The 27,892-nt window shown below is 37.7% G+C and overlaps 2 protein-coding genes across 6 annotated transcripts in view; one reads left to right on the top strand and one right to left on the bottom strand.

Annotated features, from left to right (window-relative positions):
* Positions 1-713: 713 nt before the first annotated feature.
* LOC128733845 (uncharacterized) lies at positions 714-7,434 on the top strand. Of its 3 annotated transcripts, XM_053827671.1 has the most exons (5): positions 714-812; positions 878-956; positions 1,804-1,992; positions 6,948-7,062; positions 7,117-7,434. In XM_053827671.1, exons 2-5 carry the CDS (start codon positions 880-882, stop codon positions 7,279-7,281), a joined length of 546 nt encoding a protein of 181 aa, XP_053683646.1. In that variant the 5' UTR covers positions 714-812; positions 878-879; the 3' UTR covers positions 7,282-7,434. The 3 variants fall into 3 exon arrangements, with proteins under 3 accessions (XP_053683646.1, XP_053683644.1, XP_053683647.1); XM_053827669.1 differs by having other exon boundaries at positions 746-956; XM_053827672.1 differs by lacking the exons at positions 714-812; positions 878-956 and adding an exon at positions 1,628-1,675.
* Positions 7,295-27,892, bottom strand: part of LOC128733841 (hillarin) — a 38,640-nt gene continuing 18,042 nt past the window's right edge. For 2 of the 3 annotated variants that reach the window (XM_053827664.1, XM_053827665.1), the window contains exons 3-12: positions 21,000-21,144; positions 20,252-20,442; positions 10,634-10,750; positions 9,917-10,578; positions 9,769-9,852; positions 9,343-9,701; positions 8,375-8,649; positions 7,981-8,094; positions 7,755-7,918; positions 7,295-7,696 (exon numbers count right to left, since the gene is read on the bottom strand). In XM_053827664.1, coding sequence (XP_053683639.1) covers positions 7,555-7,696; positions 7,755-7,918; positions 7,981-8,094; positions 8,375-8,649; positions 9,343-9,701; positions 9,769-9,852; positions 9,917-10,578; positions 10,634-10,750; positions 20,252-20,442; positions 21,000-21,144 — 2,253 coding nt within the window. In that variant the 3' untranslated portion in view covers positions 7,295-7,554. The remainder of the gene's footprint in view (positions 7,697-7,754; positions 7,919-7,980; positions 8,095-8,374; positions 8,650-9,342; positions 9,702-9,768; positions 9,853-9,916; positions 10,579-10,633; positions 10,751-20,251; positions 20,443-20,999; positions 21,145-27,892) is intronic. The other variant, XM_053827666.1, reaches the window with a different exon arrangement.

Genomic DNA, 27,892 nt, shown 5'->3' with positions numbered 1-27,892 from the left:
ATAGTCACTCTAACCGCCGCAACAGGATGAAAATTTATGTAAATAACCGCAATACTATATATAGTAACTATAGTCACCCACCGTTCTGATTTATGCTTGGATTAGAGTGACTATATACAGAGTGGCGACAAGTCATCCCAAATGTATGCAATGCGGCTTTTCCAAGGTTTTTCTTTCTCTTTCCTGCATACGCGTTGGATAGGTCGTCTGCTCGATTGGAATGACACTGACAGATAATTATCATTCCAATTTTGACATTGTCGCCACTCTGTATATAGTCACTCTAGCTTGGATTTATGTTGTTGTTTTGGTTAGAGTTAGAGTGACTATATACAGAGTGGCGACAATGTCAAAATTGGAATGATAATTATCTGTCAGTGTCATTCCAATCGAGCAGACAACCTATCCAACGCGTATGCAGGAAAGAGAAAGAAAAACCTAGGATAAACCGCATTGCATACATTTGGGATGACTTGGCGCCACTCTGTATATAGTCACTCTAGTTAGAGTGACTATTTACAGAGTGGCGACAAATCATCCCAATTGTATGCAATGCGGTTTTTCCAAGGTTTTTCTTTCTCTTTCCTGCATACGCGTTGGATAGGTCGTCTGCTCGATTGGAATGACACTGACAGATAATTATCATTCCAATTTTGACATTGTCGCCACTCTGTATATAGTCACTCTAGTTTTGGTTATCGTTTTGGCGGTTTATGTCTTGAAAAAGTGAACTTGTTTTCGATTGCAATAAGAACCATCAAGAATCAAGGGCAAGAATTAAGGATTAGTATTTTATATTGTGTATCGGTTAAGTCAGTTAAATCACTAAGAAAACAAAACACTATTTGATTAAAACCGTTGTATACTTTCATGTTAGAAATGGCGTCCAATGCCGTGCCGAGCAAATATAAACAGAAGTTTTTAGATAAATATTTGGAATTGGTTAACGCTATCAGGTAAAAAGTAAATCATGTTAACTTACTTTTCAGTACAACTTAATGCCAAACCCTATGTAGATTTTAAATACATTCGAGAAAATGTGAAGTGAACGTTATAATATTACAAAATCTATATCAAAATTTCGATAGAGATAGGTACTGTGGGTGACATGAACATGCTAAGAAGAGCATTAATTCAGGGAAATTATGATCGTTAAAACCTAAATGTAGTGTACTACAGTCTATATGTATTTTCAAGCAACTAGTGATACATTCTATAAAAATGTTTTCACTGTTTATTTTGAGAGTTGAAAGTGGACCGAAAAATTATGGCAGAACCTTTGTCGGCTCCGAGGAAAGCGGACCGCTAATGTTCCACAACTTAGTAGATATAACTATCTTTGACCATAATGATATCCTTAATTTTGTATTGACCATAATGACAACAATTAGTATTGCCGTTAAAAGCGGTAGAGAGGGGCCACGAAGAGACTCTCTCATTGTCAGATACATCGAAATGAAAAAGTACCCGAGCATTAGGATACTCAATACGAAAAATATAGCATAAAGCATAGTCAACATGCATGTTCTGGAGGGACAGGTGGAAAATCATTTCCAGTTTTCAGTATTCAGAGAAAATTTTAGAGATCTGAACGACGATTGAGATTTAGACATCATGAAATAGAGTTTACAAATATTAGATGCTTATTAACACATTTATGAACTTTAATAGTTAGGTAGTTCACGTTAGCTGGTAAAATTAATCACTCGTCAATTTTACCCATAGTCCATCTATACAGTTATTATAACATTTACATCTAAAGTTAGATTTGTCGTGCATATAGTATAAATAACCTTTTTTCAGGATACAACACTTTATGGAATATAGTAACATCGATAAAACTGAAAATCTGTTTTCGGTTTTTAAAATGGGTCTTCTAGATAACATTCTTTCACATTTCAATAAAATATGGGATTGCATCGATACAGATGAACATTTACAAGTACTGGAAGTCCTAGAAGCCGATCCCAGAAATGACTCTGTCAAAAAATGGTAAGTTTAATACTTCTATTGTTTATGTTAGGCATGTTTATGCTATATGCTCAAATTGCCACTGAAGCCACTAATTCCAAAGTTAAAATTACTTAATGTATCGTACCTGGTATTTAACGAAGATTTCTAAAAAATATAATTGGTTGGTAAAGCTTAAGGTTTATTTCTCACAGATTTAAATGTTTTCATTTAGCAAACAGTTTGTATATTTTAGCTATTTTAGCATAATAGGCTTTATGTAAAACTTTGTCAAAAAAAAGTTGTATTGATCTGTCATAAAGTTCGAGTAAAATCTGTATTCTAAAGATGGTTAGTAGGTATATTAAGTTTTACTGCCGCTATTCGCATAAAAGTCTCATTTTATATGGCGTTTCCTATTTATACGGGACTGATATACGAGTAATGGCGCTTTAGTGATTGTATTAAAATCGAAGCAAATTAGTGTAACATGAGGGTTATATCAGTACGACATCCCTTAAAACAAACATAAAACCAAAATTGCTGTTTGGATAGTTATAGTCGCACTCGCATATGCCAACACCAGCTATGGATTAGAATTATCGGCACAATTTGTTTACTGTTGCTTTATGCTTACTTAATATGGCAGAATCCTATCTTTTCTTTGGAGGAATTTAAATCGCGCAAAGCAGATTTTTTTAGTCTATAGGTACATAAGTACTAGCACACGTTTGCATACCGTGCAATTGTCTTTACCTGGCTGCATGTATTTTTGTGAATAGTTCCCCTAATTCTCGTTTTTGTTCGAAAGTACAGCCAATTTGTGTTGTTTTCGTTTGAATCATTTCAAATATTCGAAACCGACTATTCATACGAATGCAGAGTATGGTCATAAGCAAGAATAAGGGAGATTAATTAAGGGGAAGCCGAAAATGGCTCAAAGATGGCTGGATAAATGGCTACCTCTCGATGCATGTATTGTTTTGTGTATTGGCAGCGCATGATTTCGCCACGTAATCAGTGCTTCTAGTGCTGTTATAATTTCCTAAAATTTGTCATTCCATTTATCGATCCGCAATATATCAACAAACGCTCGGCAAAACATAATTGCTAGTGGAAAATGAATTTAACTGATCATATAGATCATTACGTGTTTGTAAAACGTATAAGTTGGAATTAGTTAATAAATATTTGGTTGCGCACATATTTCGTTGCACTAGCGATTTCCGAAAATACAGCACCACGGTCTCAAAGTTTTGCCACATCAATGAGCTTTTAAAGAGCTTTCAACTTTTACCGCATTGATAGGCTTAGAGTGATGTAAACAAACGATCAGCTGACCAGGAATCAAAAACTGGCCTTCAATGCAAACGGATTAATCAACCATCCTATTGAATCTATGCATTATTCAGTTGCTGCTGGCAATCCTAAGCGCATCGGAATGTCTTGATATAAAAAAAAACTATATTTTGGGATGTTCGTAGTCGGTGCGGTTGGCTGCGGATCAGCTGTGTTTACGTTTGCAAGCTCCGCTATTAGACATGTATTACCAATACTTATGCAACATTCAAATAAACGTTTAAGTTTTTAACGAACACATGAGATGTATAGTACAGTGTTTATCGCACTAACACAATAACGTTAACCACTTTCGGTTTCTCCTTAACATCCCGCTAAATAGTCACGGATTGCTGTTGAGTGGGCTGCGATCACACAGAAAAACGCTGTAGCTTGTGTCGAAGGATTGCTGCAACAGAATGCGATCGTTGGTGCGAGTTTTGGTCAATATGATGATGTAATTGTATTGGAAGGGGAGGGAGGAGGAGGCGAATGTTGAGTGTTAGCACGTAGAATAGCTCGCCGGCATTGAGCGTCTGGTCCAATGTCAGAAACTGCTCTCGACGAAGAATCCACCGCAAGGTGAAACATCGTTTCCTCATCGTAGTGAGCATTCGTAGTTTATATTAGGAGCAGCTTACGACAGCGTCTAACTCGGAGCGGAGCGAATTATGACATGTATTATTTCGGGAATAAAACCAAGGGATTTCCATCACGAGGCTCGATAGTGTGGCTCAAGCAGGGCCTCTTACATAAACTATTGTTTAAATCCTACCACAAACGACACTGGCCTGAGGCTAATCAACTTCGCTGCAATCAGAGGAATGATTATCTGTAGTACCCATTTTGCACGATGGAACATTCGGAAGCACAGCGGAAAACACCCCAATGGAGAGGCCTGCTCTCAGATCGACCACGTTCCGGTTGATGGCCGGCATTTTTCTGATGTCGCAGACGTGCGATCCTTCTGGGGACCAAACGTCGACTCGGACCACTATCTCGTGATAAGTAAGATCCGCGCCCGGTTGTCCAATGTATTCAAATCGAAACGAACGAGGAAGATACGACTGAACACTCGGCGATTGTCAGCAGAAGGAGCTGCAGAATACTCTCGGAAGACTAATGAGCGGATCGGTGAACAACTCGGAGAGAACCTGAACGAACAGTGGACCCACATCCACGACACCATCAGTACTACAGTGCGAGAAGTGTTGGGTACTACTGCTGCATCCACTTCCAGTGAGTGGTTTGACGCAGAGTCGCAGCGAGTGACTGATAAGAAGAATCGAGCCAGAAATCACATATTGGCTGCAACTGTGACACGCCAGAGCAGAGAGAGATACCGAGATGCTAGAGCTGCTGAAAAGAGACTTCACCGTCGTCAGAAACGCCAGCACTGGGATCGCATTCTTGCGGAGGCGGAGAATTGCTTCAAGAAGCACGATACGAGAAGCTTCTTTAATACGATCATCGGAATCAGGAACCGAACAGTAGAATAAGTTTTTGTTAATTGAAAGGCGGAAGCGAACGGCTGTATTGTACAATACATCAGGTTATACTGAAGGTATAGACTGAGGAGTTAGCTAGACCTACGCACTGGTTGGAAGATCTCATATGCCCTATTTACAAAAAGGGCCACCGACTCGAATGCAGAAATTATCGAGGCCTCAATTCTGCATACAAAATTCTCTCTCGCATCCTGTTTCTCAGATGGAGGCTGTTGCAGGAAACCTTTGTTGGCGAGTGCCAGTGCGGTTTTCGAGGGACTGGTTCGGGGACGATATCAATATCATCGGTGTTAACCGTAGAGCTGCGGAAGAAGCGTACACGCATCTTAAGGAGGAAGCTGCGAGGATAGGGCTTATAAATTCTACCAAAACAAAGTATATGGTGGCTGGTAGAGAGCGTGGTAGCCCTTCGGGTGTTGGAACTGCGGTGGTGATAGATGGAGATACTTTTGAAGTGGTCGACGAATTTGTTAACTTTGGTACGTTAGTGACATGTGACAACGATGAGGGCCGTGAAGTAAAATGGCGGATAGCGGCTGCCAATAGGGCCTTCTGCGGATTACGTAGCCAGCTAAGGTCCCGTAGCCTATAACTTCGTACAAAACTCGCGCTCTAAAAGACGCTAATTCTGCCGGCAGTACTCTACGGCCACGAAGCGTGGACGTTGAAAGAGAGCGAGTGAGGAGCTCTTGGCGTTCTTGAGCGTAAGATCCTGCGATCAATTCTTTGCGGCATATTAGCCGAAGGAGCGTGGCGCAGGCGCATGCATCATGAACGATACCAAGTATACAAAGATGCGGATATTGTGATGCGATTAAAATACGGCAGGCTACAATGGGCTGGCTACGTAGCATTGATCCTGGATGAGGGACCAGCGAAAACAATATTTAGCAAAAAACGCGACAGAGGCCGACGACTTCGCGGCAAACCCCGTACCCGTTGGATGAGCGCTGTTGACGAGGATGCTAGAGCAGTGGGTGTTAGGAGCGACTGGAGAGCGGCAGCCCAAGACCGAGACATGTGGAGAATACTCCTGAATTCATTATGGATTCGATATGCGGATTGTCGCCAAAGTAAGTAAGGTATACTCGAACACTCTTCCAATTCATTCTTCGAACGAACACAGTGCACTGCAGTGGTTGGTTAAATAGTATGGTACATAACGATATTCATCTGCCGCAATTGAACGTCTCGGTTAAATAAGAAGTGACGGAAGTTGTTTTGAGCATTGATTCCTCCTAAGGTCCGCGTCCAGTCAGATTGTCGTCCATTGAGCAATTCGTCACGTCCTTCGCCTCACCCGTTTCATTTATATTCAATTATATTCAACCGGTCGCTAGTTAGTCATTATGTCAGTGTAACAGTGTGTCTCTATCACTCCAATACACAAAGCTAGTAACACCCATAATATTGAACTAACGTGGCATTTCCATTATAAGCTGTCTTTCTAAAGTTTTCCAATTTCTTTTTTCTGATTCAATTTCTGAGCATCAGCATGGCTTTGTAAAGAGATGCTCCATAACAGCCAATTGGCGTTTATAAACTTGTTAATCTTCAACATCGAAAAAGACGGTAAGTTGACTAATTAAAATGCTTGTAATTCCCTACTGGGTTACTCAGTGGATGCTGTCCTACTTAACTGATCGATCAGCCTATGTCAGCATTGTTGATGTCAGCTATCAGTCATCATGGCAGCCATCTTGTGCCCTTAACTTTTATTCTCTTCGTTAACGATCTGTGCCCTAGACTGCGTTCTTCAAAGCTTAACTTTGCTCCCGTAACTCGTTGCCCCGACTCGTTGTCCATGAGACGAGTATTCTCGCACCCAAAATAATTGTTATAACTTTCCGGAATGATGAAGCTGTGCAGAATCTGTGCATAGAGACAAAATTACATGCCCGCGAACTTTTCTTAGTAGATTGAAAAGGAAATTTTAATTTTAATTTTGTTTGAAAAGACGCGAGTTAATGGATTAATTGGTTTTGATTCACATATCAACAACCCGCAACGTTGAATCCATACTTTATTTTTAATAATAACAACCTGAGTCTTGAATTGTGTTGTAATATTAAACATTTCTAAAAAGTACTTTAAATTTAAAAAAATTTAAAATCAATTTTTCAATCAAACCATTTTTTTTACATTCTGTAGGCGTCCCACTGGAAAATCTGCAGAGGAGCAGGTTCGTCCTTTAGTGGTTAATAAATTGAAGTGGCAAATAAAATATTACAAATCACAAATTCAGTTTCAGAAAGAGCAATTGGAGGTTAGTATCGATATTAGGACAATATTTTCGCCATCACTAACAGCCTAATTTTAGTGTGCTGTTGCAAAAACAGAAGCCGGACGTAAGCGTCTCGCCGATGCCACAGCGCGAAAGGAGGCTATCACGGCTGCCGTAACCAGCGAGCTCAAGGATTTCAAACGCATTGAAGCACAAATAATGGATATCGACACAAAAATAAACAACGATTTACAAGCATAAGTTTACATAACAGAATAATTATTATGCATAAATCTTATTTGGTTTATTGTAATTAATAACAGGGGTTCTATTTACATTTGTGAGTGAATCAGTTGTGCGATGAGCGGAGCAGTAGAATAAGTTTTTGTTAATAAATACATATATCTGTCAACATTAAAAATTGAAATACTTTTATCTGTGTTGTGAACATTCTATCATCTATATTTACAGTAACTAACAAATTATTTCAACGAATGTAACGGTACAATAGCTGTGAGTTGCTGCAGGTGGAACTCAGTTTCGCTTTGATGAATTAATCAAATATTTGCAACAGTGCGTTAAAAGATGCTTCTCGTTTGACGAATTATTATTGTTTGTAATCGATCCCACTTCTCTAGTGTAAATATCTAAACCATATTGGCCCTCCTGTGGAAAGCTGCAAATAAAAATGGAATCACGAATCACCGAGAAATAATTGTTATTTTTATAATCACCTTATGTTGAACGTAACTGTATCACCTATCACGTTATGCTGTACGTATTTGGATAGCTTCTTTTCTTCTATACCGTTTTTATGAAGCGTCGCCATAAAGTCTGTTAGAGGTCGAGACATTCGGAATTGCAATTCGATTGCTCGTCCAGCAAATATGAGAGGTTCCTGCAAATTCAGGATTAGTCAGATGTACTATTTCCAAAACTAGGTACCTATTACTGCATTACCTGGTGTGTAATTGGTATTAGCCCAAAAAGTCTTGTTGCTTTGGTAGGTCCCCACTCTCCACTAGCGCAATCTGGCAGTGGAACCATAACCGTTTGTAGTTCTTCGCAGCAAATCTTAATAAAAAGAGATCGTGAAAAAATATTTTTTAATAAATGATTGGTTAGTATTGGTTTATGCTCATAGTCCAAATTTAGAAACATGTAAGTTTGCATGGCTCGCGCTTCTGGCATTGCTCGGCTGGCATGAAAACGTCCAGAAGACTATCGATCTTTATTGCACTTTATTTAAATACAAATTAGCGCCAAACATAAAACTACATAAATGTTGTTTCCTTGCTTTTAATTTGGTCTATGGCGAGAACATTTTATATTTTATTTATAGTCTGATAAATACCTTGAATTTACACACGCTCTTGAACTTCATTGGCTCACCAGTCAGGTACTCTTGCGGTGTAACCGCGTTGGCAAAAATGTCTAGCAGAAAAGCTCCCGAACAAGGGGCATGCACTCGGAAAGCAACGATATTGCTTATGACTGACTGCATGACAAACCGTTTCAGCGATACTCCGTCGTACGAATCTTCTTCACTGTCGTAGAATTTTAGGTTGTAGTGGAATATCAGGCAACCTTGCATATCCGATGGCATTGCTATTCTCACGGTTGCTGCACCTGCAGACACAGAACATTTGTTAAATTTATTTTAAATAATTTAGAATTACTAATTAGGATTGACGTGACTTTATATGCCAGAAAAAAAGCATAAAAAATAGAGCCATCCCAAGTCTCAACCTAGCGCCACCCGCGGCTCTATCCTTAAAATTGAGTAGTTGAGTTAAGAGATGCGATGCCGCGTGGTTCCCGTCTGCCTAATCTCACAACTGTGATTTTAGTCAGATGGTTGAGCCACACCGCCTTGTCAACAGATAAACCCTTTATATTTTAGTTTCATTTTAAACACTTCCTATTGTAGAGTGAAAATATGGACAATTGTTGGGGTTCTTAACCTTGAAATTCTATATGTTATTCTTAAACTTAAAAAGTTTGAGTAGTGCACATGGATATAAGCTGTACTGATGGAGACTCAAATCATGCAGCTATGTTTGATTCAAAGGACTGCTGACGAACTTGCTCTATTTTTACCAATATGTATTCCATTTCATTCTACAACGCATTATTCACTGGAAGCTTCCACTCAAATGAGTGAACGACAGCATGATGGAGTGAGTAGTCAATCGGATTCACTAGGAGGAAGGTCTGACCTACAATAATTTTGTTACGTCTTTCTAACAAACAATCACGTTGTTTAAACCTGGTGCAGCAAAATTGATGATTACATGAAGGGATACTAATTTATTTCATTACCTGTATCATCTGTGAAAACTACGGCACCATATCCCTCATCTGCAAAATGCAAGCCATATCGGAAGAATAGCGATCGGACGAAAGGCAGATTTTCGAATTCATTTAATGGAATTGGTCGCTTCAATAGCTGCCAATCTTCCTGCAGTGGAAAGAACTCGTAGATGAACTCGCGCGGATCCGTTAGGAAGTAATGGTCATCGTACTCATATCGTAAGCTATCGTTTTTGCCTTTTCCACTTTTGGGTGCTTCCTTCGCATTAACCAGATGGCGTGCACCCCAGTTGCATTGCACGAAACGCCATGCTCCAGCAACATAGACAGCGTTCCAGGAGTTTCGGAACCTAGAATTTTTCGGGTGACTAATTGAAGAAATGGTTATGGTCATCGAAAAACATTGTTCTATGTAATGCAACACTAGCTATTTACCTTGAATCTTGAAATTTAACTCCCGGTTGGTAACCAGCACTTTTCGAGTATCCTTTGATGACTACGCAATGCAGGCCAGCATAACTGAAATACATTAAACATAGGCTGATTGTAATAAAATACAAATAGAAATAATCATATATGTTACCTGCATAATCTTTTGAATAAAACATGGTAACTTTCAGTTCCGTATTTTATTCCTCGGAGAAGTCCCATTGGAGTATCCCCGCGAACTTCATCATCAAATGTCATCGTGTTAAGATTTTTTACGGTAATCCATCTGAAAATGGTTCGCGCTTTTTCGATGTCCGACGTACATCGGCCGACTAGTTGGCGCACAAGGTCTGTAAATGTTTTCTGATCTTCTTGAGCAACAGTGATGGCGATCTGGTCTACATCCTGAAACTCGATCGGATCATTGTATATTTGAAACTTGCTAAGAGCCGGAGGAGCTGGTTTCGGGGCAACCAATGGGTATTCCAGTGGAACAGTACTTTCGGTGAATTCGTCATCGAGAAATATGCTTTCTGTCTGCATGTACTCGCTGCGTCGGGCGCTAATTAGCTCTAACATTTCACTTGATTGACGATCCACCAGTGCTGCAGTTTCTGAGCGTTCATGTTCTAGCAATTTCCTTGTCAGGCTTTCTTTTTTCTTTGTTTTTCGTATCGTCATGTTCTTTTCTAGATCTTCTTTTTGTTGCTCGTGTTTCAATGTCAGCATGCTCTGATCTTCCCGTGAACGTCGCAAAGTGGTCATCTCCTTCTCAAACTTATGTGCCAATCGCTGAAGTTCGCGCTCCCACTCATCCTGCAAGATCATTTGTAAGTGGCCATCCTTAGCGTAATAGTTAAAAGCAATTTACCTGAATCTCACTTTGCATTCGTTTATCTTCTTCCTCGCGTTTCCTTGCGAATTTCCTATATAGGTCGTCTTCCTCTTTTCGATGCTTCATTTCAAGCTTCGCTTGTTCCTCTCGGGCCTAAAACGCACACAAAATTTCTATAAGGTAAGCATTAGAACATCAAAATATATTATGTGATGAAACATTCGGTGTAGTCCATTAACGTCTTCATTATGTCATGTAACTACAACAAATAGCTTTTTTTATTTTGATTGTCTTCCCCATTAGGACTTCAACTTATGCCCAGCGGCGTAACCATCAAACAAATCAAAATAATAATACCTGGGATGTTAAGATATGTCCTTTGTCAGTTTTGAATTCAGCGAGGGCTAAGTAAGGGCCAGTTTTCCGCCACAAATAAAATGGTATTTCAATAGTTGTCTGATATTTTCTTGTTAACATTTACTAATTTGGATAAACTGAGTTGGTGTTCATTACACGAACACATACATTGACTGAGCTTACAAGCCGTACGTATCTGTCGTGAATAAAATTAATAGCGGAATTCAATCGTGAAAAAGTTTTCTTTAATTTCAATATTATCACATGTTAAACACAACCACAAAACCAGATTTATTTGTACTCTGGTATGTTATGTACCAGTTTGGTAACGTTCAATCACGTGTAGCATGACGGTTTGTAATTGTTTTAATTTCTGCTTTAAGGTTTTGCCTCACAATTCTTCGCGTATCGAGCATTTGTTTCGCTTTTGTTTCCCGATACGGAGGTCGTCAGTCACTTCACTAATCATATGAAATGTCCGTAACGTTTTCTGCTTTAGTATCTAGCAAAAGTGAGAGTTGTATGGCACCACGGAACTAGTACTTTTTGACCATCGGCTCGACTGCATAGCTGAACGAAAAGAATTGATGCGGAAGAGTTGTTTGTTATATACACATTTTATGGCAGTGATGTATTGATTGCTATTTGCATATTACACGGTATGGTTAACCACCCGTAAAGAAGATAGCTTGTTTAGCGCAGTAAGCTTTTTCAAACTGTCTGCAATAATTATACATACCTAAATATGTAATAAACTGAGAAACCTTAGTGACAGGTGTTTGTTGTATTGACTTTTACTCTAAATAATATGTCACGATTTGTTGAAAAGTTCCACTTTTTGTCTTTATCATAAGTACTTAAAACAAGTTGATGAAATTGATAAAATTAATATTAAATATATGATTTTTAGTCAAAGTCTTTTTTCGATTTTAAGTAGGGTAGAAGTAGAGTTTTGAATATGAAAAATAGATTAACACCGCACTTAGTGTAAATTTCAAGATTCCAATAAAAAATTGTAAAAGTTCCAAAAGATTTGCATAAAAAAGCTTATGTAAATTCCAAAATTCGCGTTATTAAAACCACGCGTGTATCCGTGGTACGACGCTGGTCTAACAAGCTATACGTCGTATCTTCGAATCTCGGCTGGGAGAGGCTTTTAGAATCAATAGGTTCGTTGCGCTAGCCCTGCAATTGTCCTGTAATAGCTGACTGCAAGGTCTGTCGAATAAAAAACAGAAAGTTAAGTTTAGAAAACGGAATCTAGCACCTAGACTTGGCTTTCCTTTTTTTTCTGTGGAGTTTCTAAAGTTTCAACAAGACGGCTTAACATGTCACACTGCGCATGCAACAACTGATTTATTGAAACGATCGGCCAATGAAAAAATTTGCGTAATGCATCCATAAGATGGCTTCTAAAATCATGAAATTTTACACCGTTCAACTAGTAAAGTTTCTGATTCACGCCGCTAAGCTGCATATGATTGACGCCTTGCAAGACAATATGTATTTAGGGTTGCCAAGTGGCCGGTTTTTGGCCGCCCTGACCGGTTTTTTACTTGCAAAGCGGGTGGCCGGTCAATATATATCTGGCGGTAATATACATTAAATTGTCCACTAGTGCCAGAAGCAAGTAGTTGTCACTCTAAAACTAGCTATTTTCCATAATCCTTTCAACGTACGTTGTGGTGTCCTGCCGTTTGCTATCTCCACAACTGACAGCTCATCCCATTTACACGGGAAACTGTCAATCGACTCCCACTTTCTCTCTATGTCGGTAACATGCTAGCGGCGGCTGTCATTAACGCACAATACAAATTCCTTTAATATGCTACCACAACCCCCCCCCCCCCCCCCTACGCATTTTTTGAAGGCAGACTTGGCCAATCCTATATGTATTTGCCGGGTTATTAATAATACACGGCCTCGAAAAATGTGCTCGATCATTGGACTTCCTCCGAGGCAACCGAAATAGTCATATGCCTAAAATCATATTCAAACAAAAATGGCAACGGATTATTTACAGAATAAGGCCAAGTTCTATGTTTCTGATGATGAAATTTGAAACCTGCTCCCGTAGGTAAAGCCACGATGATTTCCAATAATCAGTTTATGAAGTATATCACTAGAAAATAAGTTTGTTAAATCATTGTCGTACCTTGAGGGACAAAAAGAAAGCTTGCAACGCAATGTAAAAATGAAGGTCCTGTAATTTAGCCAGCAAATACTTCTCGTAAATAATCGGTTTTGTGGACAATGTCTTGCCCCCAACAATTGAGCCATGTATTAGTTGATAACTTAATCTGTGAATTCCGTTAAATTAAATTTATCATTTCTCTTTATAAAAGAGATATTTTCATGGGAAATCTGAGAGCAACTCTCTGGATTCCAAAGAGTTAAATTCAAACTTTTTTCTTCAAATGCAAATAGAATCTATACGGTGTGAAACAATATCGCTTAAAAATGATACTTTGGCGAGCTCACGCCGCTGTCTTAGGGTTTGTATATTTATAGGCAAGCAGCGGGCTTCATAAGAAGGAATAGGAAGGCTTACCCAATTCAATTTACGCAGAGCAAACAACACGAATTGTTTTTGCACTGATTCTATTCATTCCTGATACATTACTGAAAATGGTGACCAGACTATGCTACAGTATTCTAATATAGACCTCACGGATATTTTAAATAATTAAAAAATTATGTATAGGTCAGGGAAATCGTTGTTAAATCTTTTTATAAATCCTAGCATACGGTTGGCTCTGCTGATAATTGTGTAATGTACAATAAATGTTAGTTTTGAGTCTAATATAATTCCTAAATCCCTGATTTTTTCACACTTTTCAACAGAATTATTTCCTAGAGAAATTGTAATGTTTGACATGCTTCTTTTTCTACTAAAGGCTATTGATCTACGTTTTTGAATATTAAGTTGAAGAAGACTTTTATTGCACCAAATATAGAAAACCTGTACTCAAACACCTTACTATCCGATTCCATATAAAGATAGCTTTCCTTTGAAGAAAAAATAAGAATTTAGAAAGAGAAACCACTAAATGGACCTCCATATATTTAGCATTTTTCAATTGGCAATCATCAATTATACAATATCCCCTAATAATATTAATTCTAACGTGACACTCTCTAAAATACAAACAAACCTGGCGTGCACCAGACAAAATTTAAACAAAAAAAATTAATTGACGAAATAGAAGAGAAAAGCACAATCACCAAACTCCATTTTAATTTTATTTAGCAGATGTTATGCTTTTCACATGGTACACAGTGAGGTAACAAAATTGATTGATTGGCGCACGCGGGCGATGATTGCTCAACTTAATAGTTCAAACGGAAACCGTGATTTTCAATAAATTCATAATTGTTACCCTGCTTTCTGTTTCATTCTAACAATCAACGTGTTCAAACTACTTCTTATGGGTTTGCATCAAATTTTCGACTGCGATCTATTACGGAGTCTAAAGAGTAAAGAGTCTTTCTATGTAAATAATTGTACACTGAGTAGTATTATAGCTTTGAGACTACGAATCTCATGGTTCAAATTAGTTAACAAAATTAATTATTTCTCACTTCCTTAGGACTCTATCAAAGATAATGTAGATATGCTAGTCGCGCCCAAAAATTTTAACCTTGCCAGGAGTAAAAATCATTTTATAAAAAAATGCTCTTTAAGTTTTGTTGTAGATTTAGTCTTATTTTGACGGGCTACGAAAATTAAAACATCTTCCTGTATATTTAACAAATGTATCATGTAATTAAAATATAATTTAATCTACAGCCTGAATACTTTAACCCGCAATAGGCTATAACAATAACATGCAAACAAGCATTGCCGTAAAACCTGTTATATGTTACGAGATCACATGTTTTAACTTACGACAAATAGATTAAAATAGAACGAAAAATGATTTCACATATTTAAAATTTTCAGCTGAGGAAATGGCAATAAAATTATTCAAACCATTTACCAGTTTTCTGTCATTCGAAAATAACAGACATCTTCCACCATACCCAAACCTAACAAGTTTCTGTACGGGCTTTCAAAAGAAATGTAAAAATTGATAATGATTGATTGATGCTATTTATCGAATTCAATAATTCGGTTATTCGTGATTCAATTAACAGGTCCCCACCAAACAAACCGCATATGATTTTTCAACTGATTTCTATTGATTTTCGTCCACTGATTCTTAAAATCTCTGTTACATTAAAATATAAGCTTTCGCTAAGTCTAATATCAGAATTTTTCAGTTTGCCTAAATCTACATATTTCACATTCAATATTTACTCTTTTCTAAGTGAACTCTGCAGTGGCATCACTTCGAAGGTTTAATCACAAAAAAGGACTATCGATTTACGTGAAAAGAATCTAAAGAGAATTTTCAAATTCAAGTGGGCCCTAACTTGCCTCATTGACAGGGGCAAGTGGGACCTATATTCCAAATTTATTAAAAAGCATAAAATAACAGAAAATTGTGGATATTAATATACAGCAACGTTAAAGCATTAAAAAATTCAACCAAAGATAATGTTTATGTTATCTACTAATTGTTTATCGAAAAATGTCGTAGCAAAATCAGATTACTGTTGCTATAGCATAGTACGATGGGCAACTTTATGGATAATATAAAAAAAAATCAGAGAGGTTGTGTACAAGACACGACCGCATATAGGTGACGCAGAACTACGTAAGTCTCTTTGTGGCGATAGTAGCATATATCCATGCATGTAATAATATGAATTCTTCATGTCCAAATACATGCTACATGCAGCATAGATGCAGACTGCAGGTTAATAATATTCAATTATTTTCGAATGGATGTTAATAGCGCCTCAAATCTTACTCAAACACTATTTAGTTAGACATATAGGGTATGTCACTGCTTCGTCGTAATTGCCTATTCCCGTCCTATCCAACACAAATTATTAAAAATAACAGCATTTTTATGACACACAAATACACAATGCAAAACTAGTTATTTCCTAATATTTTAGTTTGTTGTCTATCATACGCGATCAATCAAAGTGAGCTGAGATCTATTTAAATGCTTTTTAACATTAAAGAAGTCCTACCAGCCAATTTTCCAACATTTTTTCGTGCGACGAAGAAGAAAATGTCGACTAATCGTTCTAATTTCCGTCATTCATAAATGAAAGTAACTCACGCAAGGCATTGTCGTTATTTTACAGCCAGGAAAACTTGCCTGACCTGCAGAAATTTCGCAGAATAACATTTGTCATGCCGTCCTACATAAATACATGCGCGTTAGCATCATAAACATTGTTGTGGTTTTTAGTTCGGACGATGAAAAATTTTGATGGACGGATTTTAAAACGGTATTTCTTAAATTCGTCGTACCGTTGTAAGTCAGTTGCCTAATTTCAATAATATGCTTTAATAATCGCTTTTCAGTGATTTGAAAGTTCACGGGTCGGAAGGTAAATGTGTCTTAGTAAAATCAGCACAAGAACTTTTGGAGTATTCATTAAATCCATCCAACAAATGATGAAAATTAGAATGGCTTTACTTACTACGACGGGAATTAGAAATAAACCCTATGTATTTATGTATTTGATTTGATGATATCAAAAAATTGTTATGTTAAAATGGTTTGGTTGTGCTACAGGTTGAGAAATCCAAATTTTTGCAAGTCGATAATTTTTTACAGCGTTTTATTCATTCTCATGATTGAAAGCTACTAAATAAGTTAAAGTTATTTGTAAAATGTTTTGTACCTTACTGCCTTATACTGAGTTGACAGTCAAATAAACATTAGCATCACTTCGAATCCCTCCTGCCTTGTCTTGTCATTATTTTCGAATGAAATTAATCTAAATGTAATGCTTGACTATGGAAACTATATAGAGAATAGCCATCAACTAACTGATGCAAGGCAGCAAATGAAACGTTCAAACTATTCTCGGATAAGAGAGTCGCTGATTTTCCTCGCTTTGAGAATTCTGCGTCACGTCACATGCACGTCACGGCACGGCACATGCACAATGCAAGACAACAGTTTCGAACAAATTCTTGCAGATAGTACCTATATGGATACAATCTGGCAAAAGGACAGGATGACCGGATGACAGGTTTAAGCGGTGTAAAGAATCTTCGACTTATTGGGACGAGGAGGTTCTGTCATTTTTTTGCAAAAAAAAAACATGACGTCTTTTCTTCGACCAATCAGGATGCGAGGATTTCTAGTTGGAAAATGCTTCATTATTTTCATTAGTGTACACTTACGATATAATAGCGTTTATCATCTGTGCCAATTCTTAGAAGATGTTCCGATCGATTGGTGCAAAAACATTGAAAATCGATCGGGAAACCGCTGCTATTAGGGTCCAAAACGTGACCACTTTTCGATTTCGAGAAAGATTTTTTGGAATGACACCCCTCCCAGCCAAACCTTGTCGTAAGACGTAGTCCTACGTCAAAACAATCACGCAGTAGTTGAGTATGTAGCCGTATTCAATTTTTGCGAGACGTAATTTATGATTAACCATTCTTTAATAGCTCGAAAATACGATTATGATTTGTTGGTTCTACTATGCATGATACGATAGCTCTATCAAGTTAAACTATCATAAGAAATAGTAACGATAAAACAACTATAAGGCTTTATTGTTTCACTTCCAGTTGCACATTAGCTTATATCAACTTTGCCTTTTCAGATTCAATTAACATTATTTATGGTCACACAGAATGTGACAAAACTATTTGCTCACTCATAAACCATGTTAATGCACTTCTTTTTTGAGTCGTCTTGGTTTAGCCCTTTTCCGTTTTACTTGAAAGTTTTACCGATATAGAGATTATGTAAATGAACTAACTAGTACATCAAATAAATATATTAAGATAGAAAGTTTCGTGCTGAAACGCTTTATTTTCAATAGGTCCCACTTGCCCTGGGTGCTCTGAAGTGCCTGCTTTATTTGGAACAATATATTTCACGCCGCTTGCTAAATTATACAACTAATTTTCGTATGTAACTTGCGTAACTTGTTAGTGCACTAGTTATGTTTATCTACTATCAGAAAAACATGTACTTTTACGAAAACCTGCGACCAAAACATCATTTCTAAAAACTCCAACTCCAACTTACAACGCAAATTTAAAATAACGCTCAAATTCGAAAATAAGTTTTGGTGCTTGAAATGCTACATAAAAATAATCTACAATTCTTATGTATGTGTTGGAATTGTATTTTTCATTTCTAGAAAGGTTCAGTTGGAGAAAGTTGGAGTTGGAGATTTAAGCGAGCTATGAGCTTCATTCTCACTTACCCCGTATTCCCACTTGCCCCGGGGTACCTTATTGTATTTAATCTGTTGATATCTGTTTTAATAGAATTTTTATTTTCCATCTTATTTAATAAATGACTGATTATTACGTGATTCTATTAATTCTACGAGTTACGTGGTTCTATAATATACACGACTATACTCTTCTCGACAGTGTTTGGATGGATGCCCTGGAATATCTACAAAACTGGCTTTAAAAAAAATAATTTTGTATAAAACTCTTTTATCGCTTAGTTTCCCAGCTGACTTCAAGGTACAACATTGGTCTCGACAAGAACATTATGTTTAATTCTCGTACCACTTGCTCCGAGGGTGTGCTTGTACTCTAACAACCGGCCGCGAAGTATATCGGATATAAAAAAACAGAAGTTCAGATTTCGAAAACAGAATGTAACATTATGGTTTCGCTCTTTTACAAACCAGTGTGTTACGTTCTAGCGTTTTGCAACATGCTTTAAGTAAAAGATTACATTTTTCGGCTTTTTTAAGAGTCGTATTCAAGTTTCTTCCCTGGAAAACCAGAGAAGCCTGTTTAACTAGGTTCGTCATGTTTGTGGCATTCAAGTTCAGTTGGTTCAACCTTGTCAGTAGTATCATAGAATGCCGGTTTCTGGTACTTAATCTTTAAAAAAGGGAGGTCTCGTTCGAATATTTTATATATCATTCTGATTCAAACTTCAAACAGTCTCATACATCGAACACTTACAATAAAATGCACGCTAGTATCGCAAATGGGATAAAATATTATGTCCTCTATCCGGTGGTAAAAAATTAGCATAATATTTTATCATATTAGCGATACTAACGAGCATTTTATTCTAAGTGTTCGAAATTTGAAACTGTTTTAAACTTGAAGCACAACGGTATAGCATTTTGTGAGATCATACGATCTTTGGCCTATTCTGCATGATAATTCTAAAAAATGCGCAGAACAATTTCGGTAACACAATTCTAATTAGCTTTATTTGCTAATCATGTAGGGTAACCTATGTATTTTGGATCCCACCAACAGCTGTACATAATTTATGGTTTTAGTTTTCAAAAGGTCGCATAAATCATGCAAAAGGGTTGATTTGCGACCTTTTGAAAACTAAAGTCAGATTTGGACACTTACAGCAAAATCAAATAAGGTCCAAAATAAGTGGGTTACCCTCGGTTGCTGAGATTCCGCAGTTCAATCGGTACAATTGTATTCGCTATGACGGCGCCGCAGTGGAGACACCTAAATTAGTTTCGAGTTTGCGTGAAGCAGAATAGCGATTTGTTAAAGAGTGCAAAAGACAGAATATGTCGTAAATAATTTTCACGCATTCAGCTACGGGCAGTTCTGTAGGTGGAAAAGAGGTCGTGCGGTGCCGTCATAGCGAATGGACAGAGACAATACTGGCTTTATCGATGATTAAACCGAATTAATAATTCCATAACGATTACTAACGTAAAGAAAGTCTTCAGTAAGAATATTGAAAATTGAAGCTTGCCGTTTATAAAGTAATTCCACACTTTGATTTGCGCAGTTATCAAAACAAATTACAACATGCGTAATTTGATTGTGAGTGGAGCTGTTAGTTGGCTGACAGCTGCATTTATCTTTAGTACTTCAGTAACCGTTCAGATGGTGGTCAACGAGCGCTTTTATATAACATCGTTATTCGTTACAGTAACTAGCTAAAGATGCTTTCGTATGAAGAGATAGGTATAGAGATTGAGTCATCCATGCTCTAGTAATTAAATCGTTAGCGATGCGTAACCAAAAGTAAATTTTGCAATGAAATGATGGTGGTCTGGTCGATTTCTGCTATCGGAAAGCAACAAGTGAGACTATCGGACAGGAAAATCCCGTTCAAAACCATCATTTATTTATCTGTAAACATCGATCACATTGTTTCACTGTATGTCATAGACCCTTCGAAATTTTTGATTTTAAGTTACTAACTTAATATTGTATTTATGCAAACTGCATTCAAGTATTTATCAACTTACCAAATAATAGTCTATTGGTTTCTCCCGCAGTTTGTCGTAAGCCTTTTGAATTTCTGTCTGCTTAAGCGCATGGGCAATGTGCAATGCGCTGGCGTCGAAGCGGCCATATTTGTAGTCGGGATCAGACTGTGGTGGTGAATTACCTTCCCGGATTCCATTAAAACCGTTCGGTGTCGTTTGTCTCGGTAGGCCTATTGAAGAGAAGTTATAGTATCAATTTACAATATTTTCTGCATATTTCAAGAAAAGTTTCTGGCCACGCCTCGGCAAGCAAAAATGCCATAATTAAGTACGATTAAACAATCGATTGCAAATATCGGCTTTCATAGCCTAAGGTTCACTAAAAATTAGCAACAAAATTTGAACTTTCAAGAAATTCGAAATTTACGAGGTCTTTTGAAAATATTTTTTCGGTAATAGTGTTGAAGAGCAACAAATATACATAAGTTTCAAGGGTTTTACGAAGGGTAATGATCAATACTTTAATAGCATGTAATAATATTTGATTACTTTAGTGTTAAAGTTATACTGACGTGAATCGCATAACAGTCCCATTTATATAGGAAACTCCATAGAAAATAGGACTGTTATGCGATTAACGGCAGTATAATAATAAACCAGCTGAAACGTATGCATTTATGCTTTCGCACTCTTGCCAATCTAATAATGATTACTACAAATACAATAACAATTGCTTATAATGATGCGAAATATATTTATCAAGGCCAATGATTAGTGTAACACTCACCATCAATACTGTCGTTTCGATGACCTCGTATCTGTTCGTTGACGTAGTTAGTGCTCTTAGGTACATTCAATGCTTGCCGGATGCCAACGGAAGTCTGGTCAAAATGTCCTGGACCACTCTTCGGCACATGCGAACAACAATAAACCTAAGAAAAGAAACATATTTAGTTACTTATCTTCAAAACTTTTGATGCTAAATACCAGGTTAGATTTGTTCTCTTTGCTTCGTTTTTACTTTTTTCTTGAGCCAAACAGAATTTGAAAAAGTGGTGTATAGCACACTGTACAATTCATTATTATCTAAATATTGTTGAAGAAAGTTTTATTTTTTATATTTATGGCGTTACTACCCCATTGCTAGTAGAAGAGCGCTCTTTTTGCTACCAACGACGCAGCTATCTAGTGCCATAAAACAAAAGATAAAACTATACTTTCTTCTACAATACTGTAGGTAATAATAAACCCTACAATTTCCCTATACGCTACTTTTACGAATTCTGTTTGACTGAGGTACTGTAGTCAAAAGAACAAAAACGAAGCAAAAAGAGCAAATCAAGCCTGTTGAAGACAAATAGTGTAACAATATACGAGTTCGTTAAAAAATTACGGTGTTCGGTAAAGAAATTAAGTGTTAAATCAGACCACAAATAACGACCATACGGTGTTAAATCAGACCGGATCAAGTCGCAAAATTTTAAAAATGAGTTAATAACAGTAAACGATCAAGAATTTTCAAAGCTACATTTTACTCTAACGGTTGACAGCTAAAATTTTGGAAATTTTTTCTCAAGCTTTCAAAATAAGACAACGATACTTAAAGAAAATCTGATTTACTGAAATTGAAGATACATTGTCCATTGTTGATAAAAACTACAAGGTATACCACCCTAAGGGTTGTACGAAAGGGTGACGTAGGACTATATCAGATCATTAGATCAAAGACTAATGCGCATTTCTGGCATATGTATGTTTACAAAAATCTGTGAGTGCCATTGTTTAAGCACTGACGAACTGACATGACACTTAGAAGAAAATCCTTTAAAAATCATCGTCCTGCACATTTTGCTTGCACACTAGCACCCTCTGTTATGCATGTTGCGGAGTAGCTTGCATTTGCAGGGTTTTATGATGTAGGGTTTTGTACATTTGAATGGTTTTATATACTGAAAACTCAAAGCAATACTCGCGCGCCGCGGTGTGGCCATGTTGCGAAACATACTTTTTTGAAAAATGAGTGGTTTTTGATTGGACGATGGCATTATCGCGAGTGTCTCGTCTGTTTGTCTGTGGTTTAAGTGAATGTTTAAAAGAGAAGAGCGAAATATTCATATTCAATTCTTCATTGAATGCAATGGTGGCTTTGACAATATATGGACGGGGGCTCATAAGTACAATGCCTGCAACCATTGAGACATAGAGATTTCTTTCAAAAATCACTTGTGTGCATCATAAAGGTTGAAATAGTAATGGATGATCAGCCGACAGATCATTGTATTACATTTGATTATGCGTAGCTTGACATGTTTCAATAATCTTACTTTAGCTCGCTTGTGGCCTTTAAAAGGGCCATTGGTTACAAATAACATTAAAGCCAAAGCACGTTCATCGCAAATATGACGTGTCATTCGGATGTCTTTCTCTTTTGACATGAATGGCAACGGGCACGTAAGTTAGCGGCGTTGATTCCCTTCTTTTGCTCCGAGAAGGTTTTACTAGTTTACTTTCACAGCTTACCGCTTGTTACATAGCAGAAAATATGGCACATACGCAACAATTTCTGTTTCATTTGATGACAGTCCTTATCTTCCTACCACAGGGGTGAGGGGTCTCAAAAACCCCACATGCCAAATTTGGTTCCATTTACTTGATTAGTTCTAGAGTCATGAAGAAATTTGTATTTCATTTGTATGGAAGCCCCTCCTCTTAGAAGAGGAAGGGGTCTCAGTACACCATAGAAAAAAATCTTACCTCCAAAAACGCCCATATGCCAAATTTGGTTCCATTTGCTTGATTAGTTCGATATTTATGACGAAATTCGTATTTCGTCTTTCCCCTCTTAGAAGGGGAAGGTGTTTCAGTACACCATGGAAAAAATCCTACCTTCTAAAACCTCCACATGCCAAATTTGGTTTCATTTGCTTGATTAGATCTCGACTTTTGAGGATATTTGTGTTTCATTTGTATAGGAGCCCCCTCTTACGCCCTCCATAATATTGCTCTCTTACCCACTCCATAAAATTGCTGATCATTTTATCTGTTCAACGACATATAACTTGTTCAGTTTCGTCCAGCAGTTTAGTTGTTATTAGCATTTGAAATCTTTCATTCAAACATTACACTTCTATTTTCGTTTTCCCAAAGTTCTACCCATTCCCAGTATAGTAAACAAAGACGTAGTCCTACGTCAAAAATTCTTACCACTAAAAATCTCCACACAGCAAATTTCTGGTTTTAGTTTTCAGAAGGTCGCATAATCAACCCTTTTACTTGCATTATGCGACCTTTTGAAAACTAAAGCCAGATTTGGTTTCTTTTGTTGAGTAGTTCTCGGGTTACGAGAAAATTTGTATTTAATTTGGATGCGAGCCCATCTCCTAAAGAGGCGAGGAGTCTCAATTCAGCATAGAAAAAATTGTTGCCTTCTGAAATTCCCACATGCCAAATTTGGTTCCATTTGCTTGATTAGTTCTCGAGTTTTGAGGAAATTTGTTTCATTTGTATAGAAGCCCCCCCCCCTCTTACGCCCTCCATAAAATTGCTCTCACCCCCTTCATAAAATAGCTGGTCATTTTATCTATCTAACGACATATAAATTGTTTAGTTTCCTTCAGTGGTTTGGTAGTTATTAGCATTTGAAATCTTTCATTCAAACGTTACCCAGTCCCAGTATAGTAAACAAAGACGTAGTCCTACGTCAAAAATTAGAAAACGGTCCGTAATCGGCTGTTTAATGTCGGAACAGGAGCGTTGTACGGCCGTCATGTCAACCCAAGCAACAATGTAAGTTTTATTGTACTCTTATGGCGGTCTTCATAACTAATTTTGGCCTTAAATGCCATCATAAGAGTAAAACCTAAAATGTTACTTGGGAACTTTCCGAATGCATCTCTTGATTCTACCAAACAACTATTTACAATTCGTGGGTCTCCAGTTATTTTTGTACACCTAGGAGCACAAAATCCCGAAGAAATCTTCGATTGGGCGACACTGAGGCAGATTTGTCGGGCTGTGGTTTTTGGGTACAAATGGGATCGAATGGATATTCAGGAACGATTGTGTTTTTTGGCGTAATGCGATGAAGATTTATCCGGCCAAAACACGTATAATTCATCTGCATGATATTTTTGTAGAATCGGGATCAAATTTTTTTTCAAATATTTGTTCTGGTACACATCTTAATTGTTAACCAAACCAGAGGGCTTGAACAATGGTTTAGAAATACCTTTTTCGGAAATGGCAATGTACAGCATCACCACTGACGAACTGACATGACACCTAGAAGAAAATCCTTTACCATCGTCATACACATTTTGCTTGCATACTAGCACCCTCTGTTATGCATGTTGCGGAGTAGCTTGCATTTGCCGGGTTTTATGCTGTAGGGTTTTTAACAATTGTATGGTTTTATACTGAAAATTCGAAGCAACACTCGCGCACCGCGGTGTGGTCATGTTGCGAAACATGTTTTTTTGAAAAATGAGTGGTTTTTGATTGGACGATGGAATTAACGCGAGTGTCTCGTCTGTTTGTCTGTGGCATCACTTTCTGTTCAAATTTATGTAAACCTGTATTTTATGTTCGGAGATGCAGTAGAATGTCTCCATGGATTATTATCGATCATTTCCGGAAATGAGCGTCTTCGAAAGAGGGAAGCAACTTTCGTCGTCCAAAACAGAGTATTTTCTTGAATAATTTTTTATCAACCAGCGGTACACTCACGGAATCCTTGTTGTTAAAGGCACGAGAAAGAGAACAACGTCCTGCTGCGTCCATAATTTCGGCTGGTCTTCCATTACCTTGCTTGCGAGTAGTGGTTGGGGATCTTACGATATGGTAAATAGTCGAAACCGTAACATTTTCGCTTTTAACCCATTAAGCCCCACACTTTTCCCAGCAGGGATAGAAAGTTGAAACTTCCAGGCAAATTCTCTTTTAGGTCAACTAAGAAAAAGCCGCTGACATGTATTTTTAATTTTGACCCTGTGTCCCGCAACGCTACGTTGCGAAAACGCAACGCTGGGCGTTAAGAGTATACCGTTTTTGCATACCTTCATTATTGTGCATATAAATACTTCATACTTCAGGCTAACTAACAGTGTCAGGCGTTAAAAGAGGTAAAATTGAGTTTTATGAGCATTTTTCCTTAACTGCCTGAAAATAGCAAAACATGTTGTTTTGTCACAGCTGTAATTATGTTACATGTAACATGTAACATGTTACATGTAACAGCTGAAAACAGGTCGATTAGATTTTTTTCCAATGATGCACACAACTTGTGTGACACAAGTGATTTTTAAAAGAAATCTCTGTCTCCAAGGTTGCAGGCGTTGTACTTATGAATCCCCGTCCACGTATTTTCAAAGCCACCATTGCATTAAATGAAGAATTGAATCTGAATATTTCGCAAAAATATTAATATTATATTATTTTTATTATACAAAAAAAATCTGACATAGCCTAACCGTAAGGAGTTTATTCAGGAAATGGGGAATTATTTTCAGTTAAAAGCTATTTTTCTTGAAATTGAGTGTTCTTTTGACTAAAAAGATAATATTGAAATAATAGAAACCAAATGTTAAAATTTTGCCTCCCAGTTGGCATTGAGATATGTCGTATGTTCGAATCTCGGCTGGAAGAGGTTGTTAGAGTCCATCGGATCGAGTCTCTTCGAGACGCAGTGAAGGTGCTGCTAACAACTTATCTTACAAGAGTTTAAACTTCGCTCTTGAAGTGATCCGCCGAGCAGATTTCGAAACCTGTGGTTTGATTTTCAGAAAAGGCAGCAAACTTCTTGGCTACGCAGATGACTTTGATATTAAAACCAGAAACTTTGCCACTGCAGAGGCCTTTTGCGCTAAACTGAAAGTGGTGGCTAGGAGGATTCGGCCTAAAATAAACGCGTCGAAGATTAAATACATGAATGACAGAAGCTCAAACGAAACGAACGTGCTTTTTTCGCGGACAGTAATCGTTGACGGCGACGAACCAAAGGTGGTAGATGAGTTCGCGTATGTAGGATGGCTGATAGCCGTGGTCAACACAAATAAGAAGATCCAGCGATGTTGCTGCTCACCAATTACGGACAGCACAAATCCGCAGACGAAAGTACGATACCCACTATCTTTGAACTTATCCTATGGGCCATAAGATGAATAGTATCAGCTTTCAATGGACAGCGAAACAGGACAAATTTTCGGCAGAATAAAACACCGCATGATCGTACTTGGCCATCTATATTACGCAACTAAACTATCTTGGACAACAGTATTCTATTTATACGGACGTTACATTGTTCTAATCTTCTTACATTTAACAAAGTTATTTGTCTCGCAGAGAATCCAGTAATAGATTCCGTTGCACTCAATCTAAGATAAAATAAGCGGCGTATTCAAACAGGACATCGAAACTGCTTTGCCCTTCGCAAAACGCTACGATCAAAAGGCAAAAGCCGCCGTACGAACCCCCTACTAGACCGATAGTTTTTATAGATTTGACAATACTGATGCAGGGCATACGCGCCTTTGCGGAGGTGCATGAATCAAAAGTAATAGATATTGCTTTTGGGGCGAACCAACCACTGGTGGAAAGCCTTATTGAAAAAAGTTAATAAATACATAGATACTGCTTGGGAAGACGTGCATTTGGTGAAAATCGGTAAGCCACGGTGTACCGGACAGGTCGTAAGGAAAACAGTTTTTCACAACAACCCCACCGGCACCCAGAACAGAGGGACTAAACGTGCGAGATGGCTCATTCAGTTCTAAAGTGACATTTTTTATTTTTTAAATAAAATAAACTGCGACTTCAGAGACGCCTGGGAAATGAGCGACGAGTAACACAAGATCGAGTTGAATAGAGCTTAAAACAGTATAAACTAACCCGGCTCTAAGCTGCTGCTGACGACGGAGAGGATCGTACAACATGGCCCGTAAATATTCCTGTGCTCTAAACAGCTGGCTATGAAATTTCAAGCTAAAAAGTATAGAACAAATTTTCGTCTGGGGGGGGGGGGGGGGGTTTGAACCCCAAAACCCCACCTCCGTCGCTAAGCCCATGTCGCCCAGCACTAAATTGGACTTCCGAAAAAACGGCGAACGGTTTTTCTTCCGTAATGTACATTAAACCTAGTGTCGGAAGTAGTACGCTGTATAGCAAATGAGACGTGCTATACAATGCACTACTTTCGACACTAGGGTTATTCTACGGTACGGAAGAAAAATCGTTTGCCGTTATTACGGAAGTCCAATTTAGTGCTGAATACACAATACATATGCCAGAAATGCAGTTTACACACAGAGAACAGATTAACAGGCTCGAAGGAAGTAATCGATTTTTTGGGTGTAAAATCTGTCGGTGGCGCCCTCCAGAAATTGTTTGCTAAATGCATCAAAAAATATCCATGTACCTTTATCAATATTTCTTTGTGCTGGAGTTACATAGCAGCGATGGCAGCGACATCAAGATTTATAGCGAATTCATAAATTAACCTGGCTCAGGTCGATTAGCACTCAGTTTTAATCGAAATGCTGTCAAAACGTTCATAAATTAACCGAGATTGCATTTCGGTTAAACTGACAGCATTCAGTTTGAAGCGCAGGTTAAAACTGTCTAGCATTACGGTTTACGGGTCAATCTGTCAAACTGCCCGTATCGTTCATAAATTTCGGGTTCGAG

Source organism: Sabethes cyaneus, chromosome 2 (genome assembly GCF_943734655.1).
Source record: "Sabethes cyaneus chromosome 2, idSabCyanKW18_F2, whole genome shotgun sequence".
NCBI lineage: Eukaryota > Metazoa > Arthropoda > Insecta > Diptera > Culicidae > Sabethes > Sabethes cyaneus.
This window is presented reverse-complemented; position numbering and strand designations above follow the sequence as displayed.

What these genes read in the sequence shown, in the direction of transcription:
- LOC128733845 (XM_053827669.1), top strand. Translation starts at nt 871, where the DNA reads ATGTTAGAAATGGCGTCCAATGCCGTGCCGAGCAAATATAAACAGAAG. An exon ending in AATGACTCTGTCAAAAAATG is followed by an intron (nt 1,993 to 6,947) that starts GTAAGTTTAATA and finishes TACATTCTGTAG; the next exon opens with GCGTCCCACTGGAAAATCTG. An exon ending in TTCAGAAAGAGCAATTGGAG is followed by an intron (nt 7,063 to 7,116) that starts GTTAGTATCGAT and finishes GCCTAATTTTAG; the next exon opens with TGTGCTGTTGCAAAAACAGA.